Raw genomic sequence first — 12,268 nt, 5'->3', positions numbered from 1 at the left:
TTTGACCAGCCGGTTTTTCTACTTCCGCTTCCGGCTTCGCGAAAAGTCGCGTTTGCGATGGCTGAACGGCGTGGTTGACTGCGGAGGTGAAACGGAGAAACGATTTTTTTTCGCCTTGACGTTGCGTTCTGCTTCTACACTGAAGATTTATAGTGGCACCTCGGTGCTTCTACTATGGCGAGCACAATCCTTCATCGGTTCGTGGGCAGCAGCACCCACATCACGTTCAAGACCCTAGTGAGCAAGCAGTGTTCGGCACCGTGCGCCTCCCGGTTATGGATCGCACAGCGTTTCTTAGCCACACCGACGCCCGCAACGGCGAAAAAGGTTTACCAGAGAGAGAAGCCGCACTGTAATATCGGCACCATCGGTCACGTCGACCACGGTAAGACTACGCTCACGGCTGCCATAACGAAGGTGCTCGCCGAGGAGAAGCTGGCGGCCGCCAAGAAGTACGAGGAGATCGACAACGCACCCGAAGAACAGGCGCGCGGTATCACCATCAACGTCGCTCACGTCGAGTACGCCACGAAGAACAGACACTACAGCCACACCGACTGCCCCGGTCACGCCGACTACATCAAGAACATGATCACCGGCACCTCTCAGATGGACGGCGCCATTCTGGTAGTGGCCGCGACGGACGGTGCCATGCCGCAGACGAGGGAGCACTTGCTCCTCGCCAAGCAGATCGGCATCGAGCACATAGTGGTCTTTCTGAACAAGGCTGACGCGGCCGACAAGGAGATGCTGGAGTTGGTGGAGATGGAACTTCGCGAGCTCCTCACCGAGTTCGGCTTCAAGGGCGACGAGGTGCCCATCATCACCGGCTCTGCCCTGTGCGCGCTCGAGGACAAGGAGCCCGAACTGGGCCGGCAAGCCGTGCTGAAGCTTCTCGAAACCGTGGACTCTCATATCCCGACGCCCGTGCGCGATCTGGACAAGCCTTTCCTGCTTCCCATTGAGTCCGTTCACTCCATCCCCGGCCGTGGCACGGTTGTGACGGGTAGACTCGACCGCGGCACCCTAAAGAAAGGCATGGAGTGCGAGATACTGGGCCACAACAAGTACTTCAAGTCGGCCGTTACGGGCATCGAGACGTACCACAAGATCTTGGAGGAGGCGCAAGCCGGTGACCAACTGGGAGCCCTGGTGAGGGGCGTCAAGCGAGACGAAATTAAGAGGGGAATGGTGCTGTGCAAGCCGGGCACCATTCAACAGCACGACCGCTTCGAGGCGCAGGTGTACGTGCTGAAGAAGGAGGAAGGCGGCAAGGAGAAGCCTATTCTCAAGTACTACCAGCCCACGATGTACTCTAGAACGTTCGACATCACCGCAAGGGTGTTTGTGGAAGGCCGCGACATGGTGATGCCTGGAGAAGACGCAAAGCTGGAAATTCGATTGTTCCAGCCCGTGGCGTTGGAGCAAGGGCAGCGTTTTACACTCCGTGAGGGCAGAATTACGGCGGGAACCGGGGTTGTCACCAAGGTCTTGCCCAACTTGAACGAAGAGGAGAGGCTTGACCTCCGCAAGTCCCAGAAACAGAGAGAGAAAGATGCCCTGAAAAAGGCTGCGCAGAAGTCATCGTAGGACGCCTTGGTGCTGATTTTGCATAGCAAGTTAGACTAAGGCCACTGTAGAGTTTCTAAAACTTTCATTCGTTTCATTTGCTTGTATTGTATTAATAAAGAAAAGTCATTGTTATCGTACATATGGTTTGTCTATTTAAAAGGAATACCCAGTTGACCCTGAGCCTACGGTGACAAGGGTTGAAAAGCATAGACTCTATACAGTTAATATACAGAGTTTGTATATTAACTCCATGTTCAAAAAAGGAACGCATTCACAATGATCTTAAAAAAACGTTTGATAACTAAACTTGGAGTGGGATAAACATATGTTGAATAGAACGAAGAGAGTTGCTATTTTCCAATTGCAGGAACAAGAGTGCTGCTACCGTAGGTGAGTTCATTGACAGATTGACATGACATGTAAGATTGGATCATGCTTAATTTTGCAGATCGCTGCCGGTTCATCGCTTTCTGCTTTTGCTCTAGTTAAACTCGAGGTCGTCCTTGAGTCCGGTTCCAGAACCACGGCTCCTACATTTCGGTGGGGGTGAAACACAAGAACACCAGGCGGTCGACATGCATTAATACGGAGTCGACCACTACGGTGGAGCTGCAGAAAGCACCCAACAATTTCTTTCTCAGTCTAACCGAAACCGCGGCTGTATTGCAAACAATATGCTTCAAGAAGCGAGTTTGTTGCTCGCGTATTCGCGATGTGCAAAGCGTAGACGGAAGTTTTACGCGATTTGCATGGCATTTATCGCTTTACCAGCTTCACCACAGAACACCTATACTGGCTTCACGCAACACCCGCTGCTGTTTTGGCCAAGGGGGCGCCACGGGTGCATTTAAAAGGTTAGAAATGGCGGAGAACGCGCAAGGCGACCAGAGTTGGCGTACCCACTCTTTTCGACAAAATGTCAGGGGCAAAATGTGAGTAAACACTTCCCAAACCATCGGCATCCCGCACTTTGTTCGCTAACTCGTATGGATGATCGCTTGCGTGCCGACAAGTCGTAAGTCCCCCATGTTTCGGCATTGCTCGGGGAAGCGGCACCCCGGCGGGCAATCGGTGCATTTTTTTTTTCATCTTGTAAACAAGGAAAACCGCCAGGTTATGCGCGCTTCTCGTCGGTGATATAACGTCCGCTGTGTCGCGAAGCGGTCAAGTCGCGACTCTCCGTCGTTGTTTTGTCCCAACGTTGGATATTTCTTATCGCGTTGTTTAACGCCCGAGCGTTTTGCTTTGCTAGGTGAATACCCCTGCCGATGTTATTCAAAAGCAAACGAACATACACTGCCAGTCGAGTCTGAATTGGCTTCGTACTGTAACTTGTCGCTTTGTTTTGAACGCGAGTCATCCAGATCAATGTTTTCAATTCGATTGTGCTTGGCTCTGATTTGATTGTGTTTGATTTTTTTTTCTCTCCCGTTCAGTGAAGAAGCCATTCGTCAAGCGGCGAACCCCCCCTTTCGGAGCGCGACGGAAATGGAGAACCACGTCTTTCAAAAGGCCAGATCCAAGGTGAGCTCTCATAAAAGGCACGATGTTGTGACGTAGGCATAGCTTCACGCCATGGTTTATAGCGTCATGGACGGGCACTCACAGCCAGTAATCTGTAATTCTCAAAAACCCGCGTTCTAAAGCGCGAGATACACTACTACATGATTCAGATGTAACATGCGAGTGATATGTTATTGATGTTTATATTCTGACAGGCATTATCTTAGAACTGCAGCGTTGTGGAGAGTCATGAAAACAATGCTCAACTAGGGGGCATTAAGTTTATAAGCATACAACTGTGGCAATATGGGCATTATACCATTGACGTGTGGCCAAAAACAATGTCTACATAAATGCTGCGACGCTAACAGCCATGTTACATGAACAATTGTCTCATTATCTCATTAGATCTCCTTATTAGCAGCCTGTTAGTGAACATAGAGGGGGCATATATATTGCCGCGACAGGTTGGCCACATTCAAGTAGCCCGTCGCGACCATCGTGGCACGAGCACCAGGCAAGACCCGGCTGGCATGCGCCACGTGCTCGTGCGTTCCGGCTACGAAGAGGACGAAAGTTGGATCTGTAGAATTCGACCACTCAGACTTCGACGACCATAGTCATTAGTCTCGTGGGCACAAGTTTGCCGTAATAAATAAGCTTGTTTTATTAGCTTGTCTGCCTCAGCATTGCTAGAATATGGAGTACAAAAGCCGAAGCTTTTACCCGCGCAATTTCTTGTAAAACATCTAAAGACAGGCACTGTAGATTTTTCATGTAAGGTTGTACTCAAGCACTTATCTAACAACATGCGCTGAGTACTTTTCGTTGAGTCATATTTATGCATAATACGTCATTCTTTCTTGTACCGTAGGGTTGCAGTATTGCACTTAGGTTGACAGTTTTTTTTCTTCTTGGCAATCTTGGGAAAGATACTCCATCAAATGGTGTGTCTTGATAGCACAGAAAAAGTTTATTACTTTTATTAATTACTTGCATGTTCTGCAAGCTCACCTAATCATTGCTCACTTTATTACAAAGCAAAGTTATGGGAGGACGTGTGTGGAATAATACCTTTTGTGGCAGATTTCAATGAAATGCCTTTTTTTTTTCTTCCCCCATTTCTTGGACCGCACCACGCTTTCAGGGCACATACTCTCCGCTGTAAATATAGCATCGGCTCTGGGTTCTTGTCCATGGGATGTCACAAATATGCCATCTCATTCTCCACAACAGGTTGTGCCCATAGTTTGGCAGAAAAGTGCATTTCAAAGCAGACTAATACAGATGGCATGCATTATAAGTGCAAGGGTGTATGACACAGTAAGCCCACATTGTTAGCATATACCTTTGCCAGTATGTTGTAGTTTGTAAATGAATCAAGGCATAACCTCTGCTGGGTTCATATGTGGGGACGCTGTCGTTTAACTGATTCAAACATTCATTAAGGTTGAAGACCGCATGTGTGAGTAAAATATCAGCATAGATTGTGAAGTGCAACAACTTGACAATACATGAAGATACACACATGACAGAGTGCTAAATTTTTGTGTTATATGAACAGCTCTCATTCACACATTAAATCTGTATGTTTCCCTGTAGTTAGGTTCAGCATTTAAAGAAAGCAGCTTTCACACCTCTAGGGCAGGTGCACACAAGCCTGCACCCATGAGTGTGTGCTCTAGTCTGGCAGTCACTGACCCCACTGTTGGACAACATATTTGAGTACATGAGCGTGGACATTCCGATAGTCATGGAGGCTGTTGGCTGCTACACTTAGGTCATCTGGGCCTTCTTAACGCTCTGCAATACATATGCTTGACTGACCATATATATGTGAAATTTACACAATTTGATGCCAGTGTTCTGAAGACCAAATTAAAGGCAAGTGGAAGCTTTAGGATTAGTTATAGTGTATATTATGACAAGTTATAATTATAATGTAAATATTCATTCATTGTACAGGCAGTCGTACCACATCTCTTAGGAAACTGAATTCAACAACCCACTCAAATTATATGCCTTAGTTACGTGCTGGCAAGGAGCATTCCTAAAAAAGTTAAAAAAAAGAAAAAAGGAAGTTTCTGTCCAAACACTCCATGTTTGATGTTTCGTTGCACACATGTAATGTAGCCAAACATTTTTTTTTTGTCCGGGCGGGGTCAGGCATGCTTTGTGTGTTTGTGTCTACAATGCAAATGTAAAATCGGAAAATTTCAGGTAGGAGGGGGGATTTGAACTCCCTACTTTAGAAATCCCCTCTGGCTATGATAGAATTAAGGATGGTAATGGCTTCACTAAAACAATAGTTTCTAGTAAAATATTTTCAGTAGGAGGGATATAAAGCAACAAGAATGATTAACTTAACCACTAGCTCAGTGTTTGTGCTCCTCGCCAATGGTGCATAGAATTGGCAAAAATATATGTTTGCTTCAAATTAGGATGCTTTGTTGCAAAGGGTAGCGTTTCTGCCTTCCTAAGTTCTATCTGACCATGGTTGCCTTTGCGCTTCATGAATACTACCCAAAACGTAAACTAAAATCAGAGTATTGTATTACGTGAACTAAGAAAAATGTAAATAAGCTTCAGCGCCTGGCCTTTGCTTCACTGCTAACATAAGCTAACTGGCCTCGAGTGCAAGGCTCGCTCATTCACATCATGCTTAGTGTTGGTACTGGCTTGGGAAGCTTTCACAGAGGCACCGTTTTTGAGCTGTGTCTTAGATGGGGAGTGTTATTTGATACCGTGCTGTGAGTTTGAATATTGGACTTAATGATGTTTTTTTTTTCAGGACGAGTACCTCTCATATGTCGCAAGACTCATCATCCATGTCCGGGAAATGAGTAAGTGTTCAAGTAGCATGCCTCTTTAAATTGTGTCTAGTTACAGCGAGTGGAATACTGTGCATCTAAGCACACTGCAACGTGTCGGATTTTGTCAGAAGCCTGACATCATCCAGCTTGTGTCAGGTGCACAAGTAGTATTTCTATCAGGAGCTAGAAAGCATTTTCTCCTAAACACAATCAGTGTTTGTGAGAAGAAAGAATAGTGAGAATAAATAGCTGCGTGCTTCTTAAAACAATTAAATAAGTGCGCTAACGCATGGCCGTGAGAGTACCGAAGAAGCTGCCAAGCTTAAAATTTTGTACGCATCGTCTAGCCATGCTGCCTGTTCCTCTTGTTTGCTATCATTTTATGGTTGCTATAGCAACCAGCGTCTGGCTGATGTGCACCCGCTTCTTGAACTGCCGGTTTTTGTACCAACTGCCGGATGTGCGGTAATTTAAAGTATCCGAGAACTGTATGTGCAGCTGTGTGCACATGTCCTTCTCCCTTCACTTTGCTATAGAGCGTGCAGGTATTTCTTTTAGGTTTGAAGCACCTTAGGGGCTAGTCTTCGTGGCCTCTTCTGTTGTTGTGGTGTGTCATCTGGTCACGGTCCGTCATAAAATGGGGATTTGCCATAATGGGTAAATTCCCTCAGTCACGACCGGTCCCCCCAAAATGAACAAGGGAACGGCTAGCCCAACAAATGGCCATCGATGTTGGTGGAGCAGAAAAACCTTTGCTTACATGCTATGCCGCTCTCTTGGCACTTACTGCCGCTACGCCACAAAACCGGGGTAATAATCGCCTTCCTTCCATGCTGTAGGAAACTGAAACTGGGCATGTAGGAATGGTGATAATAGGCAGCACTATAGGGCAAGTTGCATTTCGACGTGGTTTTCCGATGACGGTAATGGAACGGGAACGCCCTTCTCCACATGCCCCGTTTCAGGCTTGACACCATTGGTACCTCATCAAAGAAATCTCTCTCTCAAAACACTACATACTTCACCCTTCCCTGAGTTTTACATTATGAAGCTGAAACACCCACACCTTCGTGCTTTGCCGTTCGCGAGGTTTTTTTCTTACCGATGCTTCTTGATCAATTATTCGCTACGATGGCAGAAGAAAAGAAAAATGTGAATTTTATTGAAAAAGAGAGAGCGTTGCTCATGGACATTGTTAAGAAGTATCGCAGCGTAACGGAAAATGAAAAGACGAATGGGATGTCAGTGGCAGACAAGAAGAAAAAATGGGATCAGTTAGGAGAGTTCAGCAGCAAGAGCGACGTGGGGCTGCACACCGAGCAGCAGCTACTCAAGTCCTGGGACAAATTGAAAGAAAAGTGACGCGGGGCCGAGACAATTGGTACGAAGGAGTGGTTTCAGACTGGTGAGTTGTTTTCATTACCTGTAATTTTTCACCAATGCAATGCTGTCATTATATGCCCTTTAATGAAATGTATTATGACAATGGTTGAATGTAATGAAAATGATGCTCCTTTTGGTGGCTGAAGACTGGACTGTTGGCACATGCAAGACACACTTTGGCCCGTTGGAAATGTCCGAAATGTGATTTTAACCATAAATGTCTGTCTTTTTGTAATCGTGTTCCATTGATAGCCAGTGCTGCTACTGTAATGTTGTCCAGTGGTGTTTGCAAAGAAGTGCTGTCATTGTAATTTCCACTTCGACGTTTATGCAAATATTAATAAGCACTAATGCACATTGCAAAGAAAACTGTGTCTAAATTAACATTGCTTTCTTTGTTCCCAGGTGCTAAACGTGATAAAGCTTCAGCCAACCCTGCAGACAGCACTGGGGACGATGATGCACTAGAAGCATCCTCAATGGAGCCGAACACAGTCGAACAAATGGAAAGTGCCGAGCCTACTTCCTCTGCCCTTGCCGAGACAGCACTCGCAGGACAAAAGACGGCTAGAGCATCAGAACTGGAGGAAGAAGTCAAGGCACGCCGGGAAGCTATTGAGGAAGAAAGAAAGCTCAGGCGGGAGGAACACTTCTTTCGCATGCGCATGATGCGAGCAGAAGCGAAAGAGAGAAAAGCTATCAATGACCAAAAGTTGAAGAATGCACAAGCAAAGGCCCGGCTCTTGAAATTAAAAGTGGAGCTGCTGAAGAAGCAGCAACAATAAAGCACGCATTTATGGCAGGACTGATTGCTTGTCGAGTGTTCTTTAGAGTAGTAGTCCGAAATAATGTGCGTGCGGTTTCTGAATTGCGTCTTCAGTGTCCAGCAGCACTGGTTCACCTGGGGCAGAGCCAGAAAGTGATGCAGATGACTCTGGCTGCATGACCTAGCTGTTCTGGGGGGTAGAGCATCGTTATGATACTGGCTGAAATTATGTAGCATAGCACTTGCTGCGATTACCAGTAAAGATGTGGTCATCTTTATTTGCAAATCGTCTCTGTTAACTTTCCAGTGCTGAGAACCTCTTTCTCTCTTTCTCATCACAGAGCATCTTGTTTTCTTGCGAGACCGGTTGTACCTGAAACATGTGCACTTTCAATTGAAGCATTACTCTAAAAGTTGAATGCTTTGCACTGCTGCCATCAGTCTGCTTACCTATTCTGCATTTTAAGGGTCCTTTAGAGCATAGAGTTTCCCAATATTAACCAGAGGGAACTCTGCCTCTGTGATGGTTTTGCCACCATGGAAATGGTGCGTAGTACATGGATTTTGCCTAATCTTCTTCCTTGAAGCTTTGAGCGGCCTTGCGGCTTTGTTTATTGCTGTGTTTTGATGTTTGCTTTGCATGAAAAAATGGATTACTGTAAACTGCGTGAGCTGATTTGAATAAATCAGTCTAAAAAGTTTAAGTGCGTGAAGTGGAACTGCTGAAAATTTGCTAAACTTCATGCGTGAAAGGCAATCCAGGCCCCACAAAAACAAATGGAGTCGACAAAATGAAGTTCACGCGAATCTATGTACTATACATTCTTCACATGCTTGCTGAAGCACCATGTTTTGCAGCTCACATAGACGCTAGTGCTAAACTCCCCTCTGGTGTATTATTAGGAAAGTCTGCTCAAGGGGAATCGTGAGATAGCAATGGCATGCATAGCCCATGTCTCCCAAAAGCACGCTGGGAAAATCACCCTCTTCATAGCAAACTCGAGCGTGGCTGTTGTCAAATATTTCGCTGTTGGCTTGAGCCGGGTTGGGTGGTCTTGACATTGAAAAAAAACATCCAAGGTCTCGTGGCAGCCTGCAGCACCAGGCGTGATATCTCCTCAATATCTTAAGCCGATTCTAATATGTATTTCAAGTGTGGAGTACTATGGGGGCTCGGCCTGTCATATGCTGTCATGGTATGCCGTCGTAGCTTGGCGTAATGCAGGCAAAACCATGACTAGCATGGCTATCTGTAGGTTACTGAGCGCGGGCTCGTGCAAAGGGAAAGTCTGCTTCCTCTTGTTCATCTGGTGCCATGATGATGATAAGTACGGTGAACTTTAAGGGCTTGGGCAAATCGTATGCTGTCGTAGGCTGATGTCGTTTGGCATAACGCAGGCAAAATTACGTATAAGAATAGAAAAGAAAGGAAGCAAGGCAGAAATTGAAAGAGAAATAAATGGAAGAAGAATATCAAAAATAAAACGAACGAGAAATAGGTGAATAGGAGAAAGAAACAGATAGAAATAAAAAAGACAAAAATGGGAAAAGAGGAAAAGGAATAAGAAAAGGAGAAAAGAAAATCGAAGAGAGACGAAGAAGGCTCTGAATCTTATGCTGTCGTAGGCTGTTGTCCCTTGGCATAACGCAGGCAAAATTACGTATAAGAATAGAAAAGAAAGGAAGCAAGGCAGAAATTGAAAGAGGAATAAATGGAAAAATAATATCAAAAATAAAAAGAACGAGAAATAATGGAAGAGAAGGAAAAAATAAATCGAAATTAAAAAGACAAAAACGGAAAAGGAGGAAAAGGAACCAAGGAAGGAGAAAATAAAATCGAAGAGAAACAAAGAAGGCTGTGATAAGATATTGTCACGTTAATGGGAGGAAGAAACGGTACCACCCAGCTGTTGCCTATCAATGGTATCAAATATAGAGCTGCAGGTGATCCACTCAAAAGTGACAAAATGGTCGAGGTGCTCTGCATGTCGCCTTGGAACTACACCGCCTTTAGAACTCGCCTCATCGAATACCGAGCACGCAGGCCCTCCAAGGAATGTCTCCCCATGGCCCATGTGACAAGGTACTGTACAGCTAAACTATGCATGTGCTTTCGTTTCCAAATTCTGCAGTTCATGTCAAATTGGCGTAGTCTCGGCTCGGATGTGTACATAAGAGCCAACATTAGCTTTAGTAGCGAGGTTTGCGGTGACATGATGTGGTTATCACGAGCAGTTGCTAAGAGCAGTCATTAGTATACTGAAAAAAATTGCTGTGCTTCAATCCATGAGTTTACTGTACAAAGGGTGGTCGAGGCTAAACTGCAATTTTGTCTCTGTAAGCCTTTGTTGAAACAACAGTCAATTTTGAACATTAATGTATTGCCCATGCCCCAACAGAATGTACCTATTTGTTTTTCAGTTCTCCTTTTTAGTTTTTAATCTCACTTTTTCATCACTTTTGCTAAGCTTGATGTCGCTACATTGTTACCTTCGCCATCAAATATCGTATGAAGGAGACTTTGGTGCAATGAACGTTTAAAAGTTGTGACCTTTGACTTTTTTTTTATGAACTTGTGTTGCAGCTTTCACAATTGTGTGTTTACATCATAAGTTGAATCTACCTTCAGTTTGCACTTGGAGAGGGGGGGGGGGAGCTATGGGAGAAGCTCGAGAGTTGCAAAATAAGAGGCAGCCGCATCAGTGCAGTCTCTTATGACAACATCTGGCATGATTAGTTTTAAGAAGTTTGTTTTAAATAGCTACTGTTCCTTCGATTTAGCTGTGAAAATTCTATGATAAGCTCTCTACTTCTGTCACATCACACGTTATTTAAGAAGAGAGAGCAGCATGAGAACTTTAGTGGCAACTTCATTGCTGAGGACATGTTGTTAGCTGGAAAGAAAACGGGGCAGGCTGACTGTTGTTGCTTAAAAAAAATAACTCGCTGACGCATTTAGTTGGGCTAGTTGGTACTGACTGAATGGATTCATTATATCTCAGACTACACGATGACACGAGCGGTTCACCTGTGTCATTCTGGGTGGTCTGTAGTTTACTTTTATAGTATAATGGATTTATTTTGTTGCTTAAAACTTGGGTGAAGTGGCTTTGTTAAAATGACACCACTGTGTTGAATGGCATGTGTTATGTTGCTGACTTGATTACTTTAAACACTCCTCCCTCCACCAAACTGGTTTTGTTTGTTATGGAACCCACCAGCTATGCTACTGCAGATTTCGATTTCGCGGGCTTCATTGTGTGCTTAGGCAGCTGTATTGTGTTGAAGATGAATACCAAAAATGCACATGCACTCTGTCTCGGCTGCACTTTGGTCAAGTAACGCCGGGTGTCAAAACTATTGATAAGTCCACTGAGATTTCTCATTGCCATATTGTTGCGTAGGGATATTTAACTCGGCCCACCGACCGATAAATGTTTAATGCTCTTTATAAACAGGATGAATTTTGAATTCAGAATGTGCCCCTCTTCATCAATTGGGCACTGACCGCCTTATCAGCTTACATTTATTCAGTTTATGCGACCATTTAATTAATTGGATTATGATTAATTTTCCGAAGGAATTCAGAATGTGCCCATCTTCATCGATTGGGCACTGACCGCCTTATCAGTAAACGTTTGTTCAGTTAATGCAACCGGTCAATTAACTTAATCAGTGCATCGGCTCCTGAACAGTGCAAGAACATCATCGCTGATGCGTGGCGTTGCCATCTGGTGGCGGAAAGCGAGCACAAAACGATCCACGTGCGGCGGAAAGCCGGCAGGTGGCGACGCTAAGCACTAGTAGTGCAAAATAGTGAGTGGTTTATTCTACAGGTGGCAGCTGCGTTCTTGCTATTGTAGATATTGCGGTTTTGTAAAGTTTGCCAAGCCGTTGTGGTATAACTTCGCCTGCTGTCGCTGTAATAATAGTAAATCGCGGGAATTGTGCTTACTAGACTATCTAACGCATAAGTAAAGAAGCTATAAAACGCCGTTAATTAATTAGATCTTCGCGAACGCATGAGCCTGCATTTTCGTTGAAATTTTTGCTTCGAACATAGGATCGCTGTAGTAGGCGGAAATTACGGGGTCACTTAAGTGAAATTAATGCATGCCATCCGCTCATTGATTCTTGCATTGGTCGTTGGTCAGCAAGTCTTACCAGTGGAGGAGCGAGAGTGGATCAGTTTTTCATCTAACTTCTCGCCCCCCCCCCTTTTTTTTGCCAT

The 12,268-nt window shown here is 45.0% G+C and overlaps 2 protein-coding genes across 2 annotated transcripts in view; both read left to right on the top strand.

Annotated features, from left to right (window-relative positions):
* The first annotated feature begins 38 nt into the window (after nucleotides 1-38).
* LOC119180857 (elongation factor Tu, mitochondrial) lies at nucleotides 39-1,709 on the top strand. Its single transcript, XM_037432000.2, has one exon. It carries the CDS (start codon nucleotides 175-177, stop codon nucleotides 1,588-1,590), a length of 1,416 nt encoding a protein of 471 aa, XP_037287897.2. The 5' UTR covers nucleotides 39-174; the 3' UTR covers nucleotides 1,591-1,709.
* A 648-nt stretch (nucleotides 1,710-2,357) lies between these two features.
* Nucleotides 2,358-12,268, top strand: part of LOC119180868 (mediator of RNA polymerase II transcription subunit 15) — a 182,809-nt gene continuing 172,898 nt past the window's right edge. Inside the window, exons 1-3 of the mRNA XM_037432013.2 lie at nucleotides 2,358-2,504; nucleotides 3,009-3,096; nucleotides 5,867-5,918. Coding sequence (XP_037287910.1) covers nucleotides 2,434-2,504; nucleotides 3,009-3,096; nucleotides 5,867-5,918 — 211 coding nt within the window. The 5' untranslated portion in view covers nucleotides 2,358-2,433. The remainder of the gene's footprint in view (nucleotides 2,505-3,008; nucleotides 3,097-5,866; nucleotides 5,919-12,268) is intronic.

This window comes from Rhipicephalus microplus, chromosome 3 (genome assembly GCF_043290135.1).
Source record: "Rhipicephalus microplus isolate Deutch F79 chromosome 3, USDA_Rmic, whole genome shotgun sequence".
NCBI classification, from domain to species: domain Eukaryota; kingdom Metazoa; phylum Arthropoda; class Arachnida; order Ixodida; family Ixodidae; genus Rhipicephalus; species Rhipicephalus microplus.
This window is presented reverse-complemented; position numbering and strand designations above follow the sequence as displayed.